Here is a 19372-nt window from a genome sequence, read left to right as displayed (position 1 = left end):
GAAGGGGGAGATGCAAAATTAATTAAGTAGTCCAATACCGCACTAACGAGTGAGGGTATCTTAGAAGGCTCTACACTAGAGGCCAGATGCGTAGAACCTAAGGACTGAAATGAGGCGATCAGAGCCTAGTAGAGAGAGTGAACGTGGAAAGGATGTTTCCAGTATCGGGAGAGTCTGAAATCATAAGGCACAGCCTCAGAATAAAAGGATGTACCTTTAGAATGGAGATAAGGAGGATTTTATTTTTAGCCAGAGCAGGTTGAATCTGTGGAATTAATTGCCACAGACGGCTGTGCAGGTAATAACATTGAGTATTTTACAGTGGAGGTCAATAGATTACTGATTGTCAAAGGTGTCAAAGGTTACAGGGAGAAGGCAGGAAATGGGGCTGAGAGGGAAAATTAGATCAGCCATGATCGAATGGCGGAGTGGTCTCGATGGGCTGAATGGCCTGATTCAGCTCCTGTGTCTTATGGTCTTAGGATCGCTTTATTATCATGGTATGAGCACTTTGCTGAGGGTACAGTACGGGCCTTCTAACAGTCAGCACAAGGTAGTCAAACAGTGCGTCCGGGTGGGGTTAGAAAGGTCCACGGGCACCCTGGGGGAGTTTCGGGACCGCTGGGCACCGCAGGGGATTGAATGCATCCTCAATTAGGATTGTAACATAGTTGTATAGTAGTTTATTTTGGATATTTGTTTGTGTTGTATTATGATGGCGGGTTCTGGTTTGTTTTATTGTATTGTAAATACTATTTTTTAATAATTGAATACTTTTTTTTGATTTAAAAAAAAAAGGTAGTCAAACAGTTATGTAACCAAATTATAGAATGATGCGAGAGTTGTAGGTTTATAGTAGTGGTGGATATCAACTACGCCACTAATAACTGGGGCAGTTTCAGTATGAAAAGTACAGAATTAATTTAATTTAAACTGTGTTTAGTTGAGCTTTATAAGTATAACGTTCCTATTAAATCTTTCCCCTTTCACCTTAAACCCATGTCATTAGGTTCTCGTTTACCCTACTCTGGACAAGAAACTCTGTGCATCTACCCAATCTATTCCTCTCCTGATTTTGTACATTTCTATAAGAACACCCCTCAACCTCTCCCTGTAGCTCAGGCTCTCGAGTCCTGGCAACATCCTTGTAAATCTTCTCTGTACCCTCTCCAGCTTGACAAGAGCTTCTCTGCAACACGGTGCCCACAGCTGAACGCGATACCCTGAATGTAGCCCCACCAACGTCACATACAACTGCAACATGACCTCACAACTTCTATACTCAATATTCTGACTGATGAAGGTCAATGTGCCAAAAATGCTTGTTGACCACCTGTGATGCCACTTTCAACAAACGATGTACCTGTACTCCTGGACCCCACTGCTCTACAACATTCCCCAAAGCCCTGCACTGTGTGCGGTGGGTCAAAAGGACTGTTCCTGTGCTGCGTAACTCTACAACTTCCTTCATAAATGATGTGTCTGCAAGGCAGAGAGGTGAATAATCACCAGCATCATAGCTCTCATTGCTTCTATCCGCCTAAAAGAACTGCACAAGCTGGATTCCTTTATAATCCATCAGATCTTCCTTGGTGTATGATACCTAGTAGCAAATTCATTCCCTTTAAATCCATTGAGCAAGCTAGCAGATGTCATTCATAGTACTTACCACCTTCTTTTGAGTATGCCTGAGTGGATGAAGGAAAGCCTGGCAGGTCTTCACAAATAGGGTAAACTGAAATGTTGTACAGCTGTATTGGCTCAATGGTATCTGGAGAAGAACAATTCACACCACTTCAGTATTGCTCTAACAAAGACATTTAGGTACATAGATACCTAGACAATAGGTCTTCTCGTCATCTAATAAATCCTGAAGAAGGGTCCCGACCCGATACGTCATTTGTCTATTCCCTTCCACAGATGCTGCCCGACCCGCTGAGTTGCTCGAACTCATAGAAACGTAGAGAATAGGTGCAGGAGTAGGCCATTTGCCCCTTTGAGCCAGCACCACCATTCAATATGATCATGGCTGATCTTCCAAAATCAGTACCCCGTTCCTGTTTTTTTCCCCCCATATCCCTTGATTCCGTTAGCCCGAAAAGCTAAAGCCTTCTTAGAAACATAGGAAATAGGAGCTGGAGTAGGCCATTCTGCCCTTCAAGCTAGCACCATCATTCAATATGATCATGGCTGATCATCCAAAATCAGTACCCAGTTCCTGCTTTATCCCTATATCCCCATGATTCCTTTAGCCTTAGGAGCAAAATCTCTCTCTTGAAAACATCCAGTGAATTGGCCTCCACTGCCTTCTGCGGCAGAGAATTCCACAGATTCACAACTCTCAGGGTGAAAATGTTTTTCCTCATCTCAGTTCTAAATGGCCTAACCCATATTTTTAAACCGTGATCCCTAGTTCTGGGCTCCACACATGGGGAACATTTTTCCTGCATCTAGCCTGTCCAATCCTTTAAGAATTTTATATGTTTCTATAAGATCCCCTCTTATCCTTCTAAATTCCAGTGAATACATGCTCAGTTGACCCATTCTTTCATCATATGTCAGTCCAAAACACTTTGTGCTTTTCTCAAGAGTTCAGCACCTGCAGCTTCTTGCTTCTCCGTCTAATAATCCTTCAGTATTTTACTCTCAGGGGAATATTTAGAGAGGGTTGGTTAAGGCCCTGTCCCACGATGAGAGTTCACCCAAGAGCTCTCCCGAGTTAAAAAAAAAAATCAAACTTGTGGTAATTACGTAGAATGTACGTTGCGGGTACGTTGGAGCTCGTGGACGTCTCGTAGCGGCTCATAACACTAACAGCAGGTACACGGTAAGTTCGTGAAACTCGTTAAGTTTTTGCCACAGTGTGAAAAAATACTCGTGATGAAGTACCACGAGTTTGATTTTTTTTTTTAACTCAGGAGAGCTCTTGGGTAAATTCGCATCGTGGGACAGAGGCTTAAGTCTTCATATCATTTTGATCTTGCTGAATACTTTCAATATTTTCATTTTTTTTAATGTAGATTGGTCATCAGTATTTTAAATTAGAAATCTTGGCACTAACTATGTGGAGGTTAAGTTGCCAGGTCAGTTTTTATAAAACCACAAGCCTGCAACAATGAACATTTTTTTGTTAATCGCTTGCATGAAAACAGGTTGTGCCCAATCAACAATAATCCTACAAAATGTAAATTGATATTCAATCCAATTTTTGTACTATTATTGCTTGTTTGTTTTTTTTAATATACAGAACAGTTTTGTTATTTATTATTGTGTTTACAGAGTTGAGCTGCTGCAAGTAAGAATTTCATTGTTCCGTTTGGGATATATGACAGTAAAATTTTGACTTGGACAGTGTAATGTTTTCATTTTAAAGTCATAGAGACATTCAAGATGAAAACAGGTCCTGTTTTGCCCGAGTTTGACTCGTATATCTCTAAACCGTTTCTACCGATCTTGACAAGGTATTTTATCTAAATTAAATCAAACTGCTTTATGGCACCTTAATTATCCCCTTTCTCCTGCATCAATCCAAAGATTCAGCTTAAGGGGAAGCATCCATGAGCACAATGATAATCAAAACAAAATCGGGAGATTCGGCAGATTTATTGCTTTTAGAAATTTTCCCTAGAAAAGTCAAATGGTTTCCAACGTTACTTTTGGATTTGAGTCAACTTTAAGTTTCCAAAATTGAAAGGAAATATCTGTTTGTACAGATATGGACCTTTATTCCATTTCTTGCGAAAATATTTCCATGCTTTGTTTTCCCACACAATCCTTTATTTTTATAATGATCAAAAGTACACACTTAAATTGGGCCAGACGTGGGCCCCATCTGCTCAAAAGAACACAAAGTGCCGAGTAAAGGGCCTCTCCCACCAGCATGCGACTGCATACGGCGAGCGGGACCTAATGTGGTCGCTTGAGCCGTACGGCCTCGCGGGGCCGGTCCCACTTCGATCGGCGCAGCCGTATGGAGTTGTGCGGAGCTGGTCCCGACATCACGCGGGGCTCCGAAAAACTGACAGTCCAAAAATCCTGCCCGGCACCGGCCTGTCAGCCCGCAGCCGCATTGAGGCCGTACGCAGCGCCTCGACGGCGTGCGCAGCGTCTCGACGACGTTAGCACGTGGCGTTGTGCGATGACTTTACTGCCCGGCGTGCCGTTGCGTGATGACGTAACCGCCCGACGCCGTGCGACGTCCAAATTCAGTCGGCCCGCCTCCTGCCCAGCTGATTGGTGAGTATGATGTCAGGGCCAGCCCCGCTCAACTCCAGACGGCTCCGCGGTTGGAAGTGGGACCAGCCCCGCGAGGCCGTACGCCTCAAGCCACCACGTTTGGTTGCGCTCGCTGCATGCAGTCGCATGCTGGTGGGACAGGCCCTTAACTCAGCAAGTCAGGCAGCAACTCTGGAGAACATGGACAGGTGAATCAAGGGACATCAATTAAGTGCAGGAAAAGGAGCTGAGGTAAACGATCATCCACAATCCTATTGAATGGCAGTGAAGAACGAAGCACTAATGGAAGTGGGGAGAGTTAAATACCATTTCATTCTTCTGTTTTGGGAATAAAGGCGTAGACTATTTTCTAAATGGGAAGAGAATTCAGAATTCCGAGGGGCAAAGGGACGGGAGTGCTGATACAGGATTCCCAAAAAGGTTAATTTGCACGTCGAATATGTAGTAAGGAAGGGGAAAGCAAATAAATCTGGAGTCACTTGGAGACCAGGTAAGAATAGCAGATTTCCTCTCCTGATGGGCACTATTAATGGGGTTTTATTACAATCCAGAACTTTGTGACCACCTTTGAGTGCAGATACTGGAATCCTGAGGCAAAAACAAAGTGCTGGAGGGCCAACTACAATGTTCAGTTACATACCTTGGATGGTTACTTCTGTAACGTTGGCAGCGACATTTTGCCAGCTGATACTGCAGGCAATTTTCACAGACACTGCACACCATTCGACCACGTAACCAGTTGTTGGCACATTGGGAGGTTCCCATTGCACCAGAATGCTGTTGTTTCCATTGGAAAAAGCAAGAATGTGGGACATTGATGGTAACCCTGCCAGAGAAGGTCAAAGTGATTATTTTACCTTAGGAAGGTGACACATCTTTTTCAGGAAGGTCATTTTCTTTCTTCAATTAACAATGGATATCGCTACATTCTTCTAGTTGGAATCAGATTTTACTTTAACTCTAGCGGTAGAGTTGCTGCCTTACGGCGCCAAAGACCCGGGTTCCATCCTGACTACAACTGCTCTCTGTACGGCATTTGTACGATCTCCCCATGACCGCATGAATTTTTTCCGAAATCTTCAGTTTTCTCCCACACTCCAAAGACATACAGGTTTGTATGTTACTTGGCTTGGTATGAATATAAATTGTCCCTCGTGTGTGTGTGGGATAGTGTTCATGTGCGGGGATCGCCAGTTGGTGCAGACTCGGTGAAAGGCCTGTTTCCGCGATGTATCTCTAAACTGAAAACTAAACAAAAAAGTTACCAAGGACTTCAGTTTAATGACTTTACTCCTGAAATTTGCACTTTCTCCTTATTTATTGCCACTCAGATCCTCTTTAAATCTTTTCCCTCTCCTTGGACCTTTGCGTCTCCTGGTAATAAGATTGAGACTATATTTCCTATCTATGCACCTTAAGATTTTATAAATCTCTATTGTAAACCCTCAGCCTCCTTTGCTCCAGCGAAAACAGATCACAGCCAAAGATAGACACTTAGCGTAGAAAGTCACAGTAAGAATGTTTTTTACTTTTGTTTGATAAAGTACCCTTATTGTTAGCTTCAATTACCAAATATCTTCTAGTATCTCAGAGGGGGAAAAAAATACCGAAAGAGTCATTATCAATTTTCATTGTTAACCTGGGAATATTTGACTAAACAAATCTATTGATAAAAGTTACAACTGTTGCAGGAAAGTACATCTCTCTGCACTTTATTTGCTCATTGCAAGAATCAAATATCAGAATAAGCTCATTATTTTGTTGCATCTACACCCATCAACCGTTCCGCTGTTTATCCTCATCGATTTAATTATCCAGCAATAACATATCAAATGTACACAATAGACAATAGGTGCAGGAGTAGGCCATTCGGCCTTTCGAGCCAGCACTGCCATTCACTGTGATCATGGCTGATCATCCACACTCAATACTCCCTTCCTGCCTTTTCCCTATATCTGGTATACTCTGGTATCTTTAAGAGCTCTATCCAACTCTCTCTTGAAAGCATACAGAGAATTGGCCTCCATTGCCTTCTGAGGCAGAGAATTCCACAGATTCACAACCCTCTGTGTGAAAAGGTTTTTCCTCATCCCCGTTCTAAATGGCTTACCCCTTATTCTTAAACTGTGATCCCTGGTTCCGGACTCCCCCAACATCGGGAACATGTTTTCTGCGTCTGGCATGTCCAAACCCTTAATAACCTTATATGTTTCAATAAGATTCCCTCTCATCTTTCTATATTCCAGAGTATACAAGCCCAGCCACTCCATTCTCTCAACATATGACAGTCCTGCCATCCCGGGAATTAACCTCGTGAACCTACACTGCACTCCCTCAATAGCAACAATGTCCTTCCTCAAATTTGGAGACCAAAATGGCACACAATACTCCAGGTGTGGTCTCACTAGGGCCCTGTACAACTGCAGAAGGACCTATTTGCTCCAATACTCAACTCCTCTTGTTATGAAGGCCAACATGTTGCAACAGGGCTGCAACATATCTGTTGCAGCCCTGCTCAATAACCTAACCAATAATGAGTGGATTATTTTGTGAAAAGCATGCAGTTAGCATTACCTAGATTTTTCGATGATGGAATGACGATGTCAGCCTTTGGAGATTCCCCCACTGAATTGTAGGCGGACACTTGGATTCTGTAGTTGCCATCTGGCAAATGGATGAATCGCTCTGAGATTGAAGCGTTGTGCACTCGCAGCTCCGGTTTATGCAGCCAGACCCTGTAGCCCAAAATCTCTCCATTCGCTGCAGTTTTTTTCAGTGGCTGTGTGAAAAACATTAATGTGCCGATTTAATGACATCAAGCAGATGAGAGGAGGAGCTCAATAAATACGAATTTAGCAATCTTAGACGTTACCTAAAATATGCAAGATATGGAGGAAGAACAGGTGGGCAATGAGATTACTCTTATAGGTCTGGTCAAAGTACCAATAGTTAAAGGGTCTCTTTGTGAACACTAACAATGCTATGCTGCTGTTGAAGTTCTGGTATTTGGTTTAGCTTATTGTCACGTGTGTCGAGGTACAGTGCACCCAGTCAGTGCAAAGACCACATTGATTAAAATCAAACCGTCCCTTTTGCCTGCATTTGGCCCCATATTCGCTAAACCCTTTCTATCCAATCCAATCCAACTTTATTTGTTAAGCACTTTAAAACAGCCAATGTTGACCAAAGTGCTGTACAGAAGAATAAACAAGACATCATAAACAGACACCATAACAGCTCACATGAGGCGCAAAAATTACATATGAAATACAACAATAAATTAAAAGACATAAAACATGAGTAAAAATAATAGCCACGGAATAAAAGCAATCAAAAAATAAGAAATTAAATCAAGTAAATAAATAAAGTCGACATCTTACTGGGTATCAAAGGCCACGGAGAAGAGACGGGTTTTAAGGAGTGATTTAAAAACAGACAGAGAAGAGGCCTGTTTAATGTGGAGAGGCAGATCGTTCCATAATTTGGGTGCCGACACAGCAAAGGCACGGTCCCCTCTGAGCTTCAGCTTAGTTTTAGGCCCACTCAGGAGCAGCTGATTATCTGACCTGAGAGAGCGGGCGGGTGTATAAGGGTGTAGAAGCTCAGATAGGTAGGGCGGGGCAAGACCATTCAGGAATTTAAAAGCAAATAAAATAATTTTAAAATGGATCCTAAACTGAATAGGCAACCAGTGGAGTGAGGCTAAAATGTGCGAAATGTGCTTATGTTTACGTGTGCCAGTTAAAAGACGTACAGCTGCATTCTGTACCATCTGGAGACGGGCGATGGAGGACCCACTAACCCCCACATACAATGCATTGCAGTAATCCAGCCGAGTCCAAATGCCTTTTAAATGTTGTTATTGTACATGCCTTGACCACTTAGAGTCATAGAGTGATACATTGTGGAAACAAGTCCTTCGGCTCAACTTGCCCCCAGCCAACATGTCCTAGCTACACTAGTCCCACCTGCTGGTGCTGGTGCTTGTGCATATCGCTTCCAAACTTGTCCTGTGCATGTACCTGTTCAACTGTTTCTTAAATGATCGGATAGTCCCAGCCTCAACTACCTCCTCTGCCAGCTTGTTCCATACACCCACCACCCTTTGTGCGGAAAAAATTACCCCTCGGATTCCTATTAAATCTATTCCCCTTCACCTTGAACCTATGCCTTCTGGTCTTCGATTCCCCTACTCCAGGCAAGCGACTCTGTGCATCTACCCGATCTGTTCCTCTCATGGTTTTGTACACCTCTATAAGATCACCCCTCATCCTCCTGCACTCCAAGGAATAGAGACCCAGCCTACTCAACCTCTCCCTATAGCTCTGACCCTCTGATCCTGGCAACATCCTTGTAAATCTTTTCTGAATCCTTTCAAGTTTGACAATATCATTCCTATAACATGGTGCCCAGAACTGAACACAATAACTTCCTCTGGCAGCTCGTTACAGATAGCCACCACCCACTCTGTGACAGAGTTTCCCCTCTTGTTCATATTAAATATTTCCCCTATCATCTTAAACCCTTGACTTCAAGTTCTTGATTCTCTTTCCCTGGGAAAAAGACTCATTCACCTATATATTCCTCTCCTGATTTTATATACCTCTGTGAGGTCACCCCTCCTGCACTCCAAGAAATCAAGTCTGAGTCTGCCCAATCCCTCCCTATAACTCAGGCCCTTGAGTCCGAGCAGCTTAATCCTAAATGTTTTCTGTGCCCTTTCCAGCTTAATGGCATCTTTCCTATTGCAGGATGTCCAAAACTGAACCCAATATTCCAAGTGCAGCCTCACCAACGTCTGATACAATTGTAATGTCCCCAACTTCTATATTCAATTCCCTAACTGATGAAGGCCAGCATGCAAAAAGCCTTCTTAACCACCCTTTTGGTAGACACAAAATGCTGGAGTAACTCAGCTGGACAGGCAGCATCTCTGGAGAGAAGGAATGGGTGATGTTTCGGGTCGAGACCCTTCTTTGCACTTCAGGATACCTCTGCTCTACAACACTTCCCAAAGCCCTATCATTCACTGTGATTTCCTATCAATGTAAATGGGATTCGTGTCATACAGCCTCACAGCGCCAGAGACCTGGGTTCGATCCTGACTACGGGTGCTGTCTGTACGGAGTTTGTACGTTCTCCCTGTGACTGCGTGGGTTTTCTCCGGAAGCTCTGGTTCCCTCCCACTTTCCAAAGACGTACAGGTTTGTAGGTTAATTGGCTTCGGTTAAAAAAAATGTAAATTGTCCCTAGTCCATAGGATTAGTGCTAGTGTACAGCCTCACCAACGTCTGATACAATTGTAATGTCCCAACTTCTATACTCAATTCCCTAGCTGGTTGGTTGCGACTCGGTGGGTCGAAGGCCCTTTTTCCACGCTGTACCTCTGAAATCTAAAGTCTTATGACAGAAATTGCAAAAATAACCATTATTCCTTCGCTGCAGATCTTTAGTAACTCAGTCAAGTGGTTTTGCGATCATTAATCATAGTGACTTTATATATTTTATTTAAGTTCATAAATACCTCAGCTGCCATGGAGGCCTTTAAATTCATGTCTGCAATGTCCAGATGCCTGGATACCAAGACCAAGTAACATAACCTCCACAGTACTGTGGCCAAAAATAACAATTGCGAGCAAGTGTTACTGCCCATGCGGCAACATTAGGAACACAGTGAAAGGGGACAATTAATTAAATGATATACTTTCTTGCAAGAATAATTTAATTTGCTATATCTTGTTGCCTCATGAAAAATCAAAGCCCAGTTTTTGGTCTGACGTAAAACTTACGTTGAAATGTCAAGAATTCTACATTAAGAGCAGTTTGTCACATTATCTTCAGGACGTGCATTAAATTTGTTGATGTCAAGTCACAGCATCAATCTGAAGACTACAGAAGTTCCAGTAATGCCACTGGCAGAAATTCTAACTTCCTCATTCATTTGATAGAATATGTTTATAAGTTCATAAATGATAGAAGCAGAATTAGGCCATTCGGCCCATCAACACTCCGTCATGCAATCATGGCTGATCTATCTCTCCCTCCTATCCCCATTCTCCTGCCTTCTCCCCATAACCCCTGACACCCATACTAATCAAGAATCTATCCATGTGTAGGAAGAATGGTCTAGCTTAGCTGAAGATCTTGGTCATAGGTTCATAAATTCTTGGGAGCAGAATAAGGTCATTTGACCCATCAGGTCTACTCTGCATGATGAGATGGGCCAAAGGGCCTGTTTGCATTCTGTATGACACTAACTCAATGAAATATCTAATTTTGGGACAATTTATTATAAATTAACATTTATTTTCATATTTCAGATGTTAGCTTGGTGAGGGAGGAATTTGATCTTAGTAAATTGGGGTAGCCTGTTGTACTCCTCTGTACACCTTTAGTTCCATTGAAGTTCACTGAAGTTCCACTGGAACGCAACCTTCTTGCGCGAGTTCAGCGGCATTATCATACCACATTACCTCGGCTATAATGCCACCAGCATAGTCAAGGACCAGTCGCACCCCAGTCACTCCCTCTTCTCCCCTCCCACGTCATGCAAGAGATACAGAAGTTTGAAAGCTCATACCTCCAGATTCAGGGACAATTACTTCCTGGCCGTTATCAGGCAACTGAACCATCCTTGGATACTCTTGGAGACCCTTGGACAATCTCAATTGGACTTTATTGGACGTCATCATACTCTAAGGATTATACACTTTATCCGGTATCTGAAGGGTCTCGACCCGAAACGTCACTCATTCCTTATCTCCAGAGATGCCGAGTGTCCCACTGAGTTACCCCAGCTTTTTGTGTCTATCTTCGGAAGAATCTATCTATCTCTGCCTTAAACACATCCATTGACTACGCCTCCATACCTTCTGTGGCAAAGAATGCCATAAATTCACCACACTGTGATGAAAGAAATTCCTCCTCATCTCCTTCCCAAAGGAATGTCCTTTAATTCTGAGGCTATGACCTCTAGTCCTAAACTCTCCCACTCGTGGAAGCATCCTCTCCACATCCACTCTATGGAAGCATACCTATATTAAAGCATACCTTCCACATTAGGTGCACCCTGCGTATTCCTTCTGCATTCGGAGTCTCGATACTTCTCCAAAGTTGTAGTTTTTGAGTTGGAACTAATATCAAAAAAGAGAGTGCAAGTTAATCACAACACAGTAACAAAATAAAACTCTGGAGTACAGTGAAATTAGTCAGAGTTCCTCACATTATGGAATTATTTGAAAGCTGAGACAGTAAATTGCATTGTAAAAAGGTTATAGGAAAAAAATGTGGCACATTGACCAAATGTTTTAAACACATTTTAACGTGAATAATTGGAAATCAAGGGGAAGATTGTCGCAGCAGTGCAGAATGGAAATGTAAATCAAGATGATTGTCCTTTATCAAGTCTCTGTTCCTCTCTTATCAGGTCAAAAAGTCCAAAATAAAAATGAATATATATTGCATCATTTGCTAAAGGAAGGGAACAGAAATGTGTTCAGTTCCGAGTACGATGTGGTTGGAAAGATGTTGTCAAGCAGGAAAGGGTGCAGAGACGATTTACGAGAATGTTGCCAGAACATCAGGGCATGAGCTGCAGGGAGAGGTTGAGCAGGCTCGGACTCTATTCCTTGGAGCTGAGGAGGATTAGGGGTGATCTTATAGATCTGTACAAAATTATTGGACAGGTAGATGCACAGAGTTTCTTGCCCAGAGTAGGACAATCGAGAACCAGAGGACATTGGTTTAAGGTGAGATGGGGAAAAGATTTAATAGGAACCTGAGGGGTAACCGTTTCACATAAGGGGTGGTGTGTGTATGTAACGAGCTGCCAGAGGAGATAGTCGAGGCAGGTACTATCGCAACGTTTAAGACACCTTTAGGCAGGTACATGGATAGGACAGGTTTAGAGGGATGTGGGCCAAACGCAAGCAGGTGGTACTAGTGTAGAGGGGACATGTTGGTTGGTGTGGGCAAGTTGGGTCGAAGGGCCTGTTTCCACACTGTATGACTCTATATAACTGCAGTAGCTTGGACCATGTTGACACGCACCAGACTCTGCTGTAATGCCGGTCTTCTCATTGCTCCAGTCACTCCATGGACTGGTCTCAGTTTTCTGCTTACAGCGAATTTTCATCTGGTACTCAGTGTAAGGCAAGAGATGGCATAGTCTGAAGAAAGTACTATTTATCATTGTTAAAGCAACCTGGGTGGCATGAAAACAAAAAACGTTATTTGAATAAAGCAGGCATTGCTGTAAAAATACTTAAGAGTTCACAATAACTTGGATTCTACAGTGCAGTTACTGGCTACAACAATTTACACTGGCTTGTGGTTCTTGGCAGTGCCATAGGATTAAAATAGTGGAAGGAGGATACAACTTTCACTTACGCAACTTCATTACAAAATTCCAATTCTGTTACAGAAGTTAAATCAGAGAGATCTATCATAGGGGACAGGTTCTCTGGCCCTTCAATCCCATGTTCTTTATCAAACACTATGACATTAACTCAATTTCTTAATCTTCCCACATTTTCTACAACTCTTCCCAGATTCTCTCACTAACCTACACACTAGGGGCAATTTAAATGGCAATTAACTGACCGATCCACACATCCCAGGGAGATAAAAAATGCTGGAAGAACTCAGTGGGTGAGGCAGCATCAATGGAGTGAAGGAATAGGCAACCGAAGGGTCTCAACCCGAAACATCACCTATTCCTTCTCTCCATAGCTGCTGCCTCACCCGCTGAGTTCCTCCAGCATTTTTGTCTCCTTCGATTTTTCCAGCATCTGCAGTTCTTTCTTAAAGGACCCACACGTCCCTGTTTTTTTTTTAAAATGTATACTACCTAAAGATTTACCATTCATTGTGAATGTCCTACAATTACTTGTCCTCTCAAAGTACATCACCTCACGTTTATCAGAATTAAATTTAATTTGAAACTGTGCTGCTCATCTTGCCAACAGATCAATAGATCATCCTGTCGCCTATAAATCTCTTCCCCACCATCGGAAACACCACCACATTTTGGGTCGGGACTCTTATTTTTCATCTCGTTTACTTATGTTTAGAGATACAGCATGGAAACAGGCCCTTCGGCCCACTAAGTCCGCACTGGCCAGCAATCCCCACACACTAACACTATCCTACACACACTAGGGTCAATTATTTACATTTATACCAATCCAATTAACCTACAAACCTGTACGTCTTTGGAGTGTGGGAGAAAACCAAAGTTCTCAGAGAAAACTCACGCAAGTCGCGGGGAGAACGTACAAACTCCGTACAGACGGCACCAGTAGCCAGGATTGAGACCAGTAACCCAGGTCCTTGGTGCTGTAAGGCAGCAACTCTACCACTGTGCCACCATGCCATTTTGACCAAAATGTCCCAACTCCAAATGTCACCTATCCATGCCCAGCAGGGATGCTGCCTGACCTGCTGAGATACTCCAGCACTTTGTGTCCAATAGCCATATGAAAAACACATTTCCATGGAAATGTATTTCCAGTCACTAATGCTAACTGCATCACACTGTGGCACCTCTATTACAATCCATTTTGGAAAACAGTTCCATTCATTTGCATGCATTTTGGTTTTCATTTTCATGGTTTTGAGCTGCATTTTATTTTAAGAACATGCACATAATTCATCACATTAGAGTTAACTTGTATTCAGTTTAATCAAATGTGTTAAGACTAATTTGACCACTTAAAATGTGTTAATTGGCACTCCAGCTATGTAATAATACCATGCGTTACGTCCTTCACCTCATGAAATTCTACACTTCTGTGGTTGTTTAAAATGATTCTGATGTCACAAAAAGGTCACGTCGTGAAACATTAGACTGGAGAGCAAATCCGTGTTTGGCTGAATGATCTAAATGCAAGTAAATTAGCAATTCGCCAGCACCTGTTGGCGGTCAACGAGCCAAAACCACCTCCTGCTGTTCCTTATTCTCCTCCGTCGCCTGTTGAGCCCCCCTCCAATAACTTTCCCTCTGCCCGCTGCATGCCACGTTCGGTTCGCGTACCTCGGCTTCCTTCCTCTGCTCTTCCCGGTTTCCCCTCTCCGGTCCGCTCGCCCCCTGCGAGTCCCTCTCTCTCTCCGACTCCTGTTCATTCTACCCCTTCTGTTTCACCTGGTTCACCTGTGTCTCCCAGCTCTCCTTTCCAGCTGGGGTCCCCGCCTGCCTTTTCCCTCCCACCTGTTCCTGTTCCCGTTCCGCCTCCTCTTCTTTCGGGTGGGGAAGGTTGTATGGGAAAGGATGTAGATGGTTTATGCATGCAACCTATAATGTAGCTACCTCATCACCATTAACACGCCCCATCATATCAGTATAACTATGATATCCTCCCCTTGCTTCCTCCCATTTTTGGTCCCGGTATGCCTGTAGGCTGGATGCAGCCAGTGCTGGGACGTGTGTACCATGTGCTTTAATAAATGCTTTAGTAAAGGTTACAGTGTGTCAGACTAAGCACCTTTACACTTATTAATACATTGTTAAGAAATGCACAATTACATTAAATTTCGTAATTAATTTGGGACCTGGAATGCAGTTCTAATTTGAACAATTAAAATTTTGCACTGTTAAATTTAGAAAAATCACCTGGATCCATCTTTCATCGTCAAGTTCCTTGTACCGGATCTCAAAAGCCACTGTGGTATGATCAGTCATCTCAAAGGGCATCATCCATTGACCAATTAAGCAGCCATTTTGCTCAGCATCCGGTGTCACCTCAATTATTCGAGGAGCTCTGAATTTTACTGTGGGATTTAAAAAAAACACATTAATTATTTGATTTTAGTCCCCATTTGGATTTAGGGTAAGGTAGGGTAGATTAAGAGATCCAGTGGGTTATCCAGAGGAGGATCTTTTTCACAGAGTGGTGGGTACCTGGAACACACTGCTTGGGAGGGTGGCAGAAGCAGAGTTAATGACAGCTTTTGAGATGGGTCATATCAAGCACTTTGCATCATATGGGCATAGAAAGCTACAAGGGCAGTGCAGACGCTTCCCGACTCACGCAGTAGGCAGCTTATGTAAACTCGCTCTTACATAAACAATTCTGTACTCAGTCATTGGTGCAATCAAGGCAGGTTGTAATTTCCACAGCACTGTACGATCACTCCAGTATACATCGGAAGTAAGTCAGCAATGGCGGCGGTCTTTACCCAGAAGGCCACACAGCAGAGAAAGTGCCTTGGACGCAGCCAGACAGATGATACTATCAGAGACGGACACAGAGTTCTGCAGTAAATCCGTGGGCCACGCAGCAACTCTGGGGAACATGGTCAGGCGCCATTTCAGGTCCAGACCCTTCGTCAGGCTCAATGAGTTATTTTGTGTAGGGAATGGGGATAGTGATTCCAACGTGTAAAATCGGACTTATGCAAGGATTCACGGAACATAACCCTTACGCAAGTTAGAGAGTGCCCGTGATGGATGAGGGATTAATACAGATGTTTGCCTTCTGGTCAGCATGAATGTGATGGGCCTAATGGCCTGTTTCCATCATTATGGTTCTATTTACTAGTATAGACTAATTGGGTTAAATGGCCCGTTGCTCAGTTCTATCCGACACGTTATCCTAAGATAAAAGAAGAACACATTTGCTTTGAGGTAAAATGCAATTTAGATTCACTAAATTCACACTCATTACTGTGTCCTTAAAGAGAGATTGATTAACACTCGCCTAAACTCACTCAGGTTTAATAGCGACACTACTCTTCCAACCAGGAAGATAATTGACGTTCTTCGAGTGTTTAATCGATTGCTTCATAGTCTCACTGTAGTCCACTTACATGGGGTCATTAATCTTAAAGCATAAACCATTAAATGGATTGTGAAACTCAATATAGTGTTAAGCGATACAGTATGGAAACCTTTGGCCCACTGAGTCCCTGCCAACCAGTCATCACCTGTACATTAGTTCTATCCAAAGATACTATAGTGGAGCAAGATAGTCCACTCGACGAAAAAGCTGTAGTACGTCATGGGTAATCTTTAGAGCAATTTCCGTTACCGGCTTCCGTCTCCGCTCTAGATCTTTTTTTTTGTCAAACATCGATTCCCTTTATATTATTTCCCCATTACCTTTTCCGTACTTTTTCCAATACCTGCCATGACACGTGTGTGTGTGTGTGTGTGTGTGTGTGTGTGTGTGTGTGAGGGTGTGTGTGTGTGTGTGTGTGTGTGTGTGTGTGTGTGTGTGTGTGTGTGTGTGTGTGTGTGTGTGTGTGTGTGTGTGTGTGTGTGTGTGTGTGTGTGTGTGTGTTTGTGTGTGTGTGTGTCCCACAACACTGATTACACTGCGAGAGGCATAACTGAAGTCGGGTCGGGTTTACTGAAATGGCGGAAGTTACGCTCCATTGCTCACTACACATCAGCCCATTGGATTTTGCAGGTCTATCTTGCTCCGCTCTAGTATCTTTGTCTCTATCCTGCACTCTGGTGACAATTCACCGAACGCAGTTAACTTACTATTCTGTACGTCTTAGGTCTTAACAAATAGGTGACGTTTCAAGTCGGAACCCTTCTAAGAGAAGGCCAGAACAAGCCAGAGCTGGCAACAGATGACCTCAGGAAGGGCGGAGTCCATAATGGCCCATTGTTAGCTGGGGAAGGTGTGCTAACGACAGGGATACAAGGATGTGAAGTGTGGGACGACTAGCTCTACCAGTATGCCCTTGTGCTGCCCATCACAGAATTATTGAGTAACTGGAGAAGATGCAAATTTGGGTACAGCGCTCCAAAGCCATTTCCCCTGAGTGAACATGGGTGTGTCATTGCCTGCAAGCTTCCCTGCCAGTCACATAATACCCTGACTTGGAAGTATACTGATATTAGTTGACGTATTTGGTTGAAATCCTTCTTTAATCTCAAAACATCACCTGTTCCTTTTCTCCAGTGATACTGCCTAACCCATTGTGTTACTCCAGCATTTCGTGTCTATCTTCAGTGTACACCAGCATCCACAGTTGCTTCCTACACGGTATACTCACATCCCTTCTTCATCAATGGATTAAAAATACCGGAACCCGCCACCCAGCAGTGTTTACCATCACAATAGGTACAGAGACAATTTACGAGGATGTTGCCAGGACTAGAGGGTCTGAATTATAGGGAGAGGTTGAGTAGGCTGGGACTCTATTCCTTGGAGCACAGGAGGATGAGAGGTGGTCTTATGGAGGTGTACAAAATCATGAAAGGAATAGGTCGGGTAGATGCACACTCTTGAATCGAGGACCAGAGGACATAGGTTTAAGGTGAAGGGGAAAATATTTAATCTGTGGGGTAACGTTTTGACATAAAGGGTGATGGGTGTATGGAACAAGCTGTCAGAGAAGGTAGTTGAGGCAGGGACAACTCAATCTTTAAGAAACAGTTAAACAGGTACAGGGATAGGACAGATTTAGAGGGATATGGACCAAGCACAGGCAGGTGGGACACGTTGGCCGGTATGGGCAAGTTGGGCCAAATGGCCCGTTTCCATGCTGTATGACTCTATGACACAAGGTTTGCAATGGTTACACAAGACAGTTCATTGTCATTTTCTCAAGGGATGACATTAAATATCAGCTTTGCCAGCAGCAAAGACACACATCAAATATATCAATAATAAAAGCAAATATTTAGGCTGTAACTTCAAGTCAAGAGTGTTTTATTGTCATCTATCCCGAAACTGAACAATGGAAGTTTTGACACTAAATCCTGGAGTAACTCAGCGGGTCAGGCAGCATCTCTGGAGAAAAGGAATATGTGACATTTCGGGTCGAAACCCTTCTTCAGGCTGAGAGTCAGGAGAAAGGGAAAAATTAAAATTTAGTTACTTTCAGTCTAAAGAAGGGTACCAACCCGAAACGTCACTTACCCTTTTACTCCAAAGATGCTGCCTGACCCACTGAATTACTCCAGCACTTTGTGTCGATCATAGAAACATAGAAAATAGGTGCAGGAGGAGGCCCTTCAGCCCTTCGAGCCAGCACTGCCATTCATTGTGATCATGGCTGATCGTCCCCTATCAATAACCCGTGCCTGCCTTCTCCCCATATCCCTCGACTCCACTAGCCCCTAGAGCTCTGTCTAACTCTCTCTTCCATCCATCCAGTGATTTGACCTCTACTGCCCTCTGTGGCAGGGAATTCCATAAATTCACAACTCTCTGGGTTAAATTTTTTTTTTCTCACCTCAGTCTTAAATGACCTCCCCTTTATTCTAAGTGACCTCCCCATTATTCTAAGATATCAACGAAATCCTTACTTGCAGCATCAGCACAACTGGTTTGTAAACACAGTGCTCAACAGATAATATATTAAGTCAAAAAAGCTCAATAAATAAAACAATATAGGGCAAAAACAGGACATCATTTTGAACAGGTCATTTAAAAATGATAAAATGAGTATATATCATCTTGCAGTAAACAGCAGAGCTCAGTTGTAACAGCAGAAGGTATTTAAACCCAATGTTTGCCTAGTAAAGATCACTAGAAGATCACTAGAACTCAATGTTCCCGCTGAGTTGTCAACTCCGTTTTAGTCCCAATCAACTATTTGGTGAACCAGTAACTATGCAGCAGGTCAATATTTATCAGTTTACTGCAGGTTCATCGGCAGAAAACTCCAAGGCAGCGACACAGATGATAAAACCTGCAACTATCGGATGCTGAAGAATCACTTCTAATAAAATAGTTTTGGAAATATAAGGGAACTAATCATATCACAATGGTGCATGAACAGTTTATTTTACCAATATATTCTTTATTGACAAAATCTGTTAGTTTGAAGATTAAAATTTTAATATGAACAATTATTCAGGCAAGTTATAAAAGTGGCTAACAGTGATTATTTACTTTTTCAAAGAGCTAATCAGCTTTCCTCTTTGTACAACGCACAACCCAATATATCACTTTATTTGTTTCCGTGTTAGCATTTAATGCAACATCAATCAAAATATGTAGGAAGGAACTGCAAATGCTGGTTTACACCGAAGATAGGCACAAAGTGCTGGAGTAACTCAGCGGGACAGGCAGCATCTCTGGATAGAAGGAACGTCACCCATTCCTTTTATCCAGAGATGCTGCCTGTCCCGCTGAGTTAATCATGATTTTGTGTTTATCAATCAAAATACCTGTCT

At 43.0% G+C, this 19372-nt stretch overlaps 1 protein-coding gene across 5 annotated transcripts in view; it reads right to left on the bottom strand.

Annotated features, from left to right (window-relative positions):
* The window catches only part of LOC129711330 (interleukin-6 receptor subunit beta-like), a 61427-nt gene that overhangs the window by 9248 nt on the left and 32807 nt on the right, over positions 1-19372 (bottom strand). For all 5 annotated transcript variants that reach the window (XM_055658914.1, XM_055658915.1, XM_055658910.1 and 2 more), the window contains 6 exons: positions 14846-15003; positions 12286-12439; positions 11287-11369; positions 6811-7015; positions 4877-5062; positions 1670-1771 (listed from right to left, as the gene is read on the bottom strand). In XM_055658914.1, the coding sequence (XP_055514889.1) occupies positions 1670-1771; positions 4877-5062; positions 6811-7015; positions 11287-11369; positions 12286-12439; positions 14846-15003 (888 nt within the window). The remainder of the gene's footprint in view (positions 1-1669; positions 1772-4876; positions 5063-6810; positions 7016-11286; positions 11370-12285; positions 12440-14845; positions 15004-19372) is intronic.

This window comes from Leucoraja erinacea, chromosome 29 (genome assembly GCF_028641065.1).
Source record: "Leucoraja erinacea ecotype New England chromosome 29, Leri_hhj_1, whole genome shotgun sequence".
In the NCBI taxonomy this organism is placed as follows: Eukaryota; Metazoa; Chordata; class Chondrichthyes; order Rajiformes; family Rajidae; genus Leucoraja; species Leucoraja erinaceus.
This window is presented reverse-complemented; position numbering and strand designations above follow the sequence as displayed.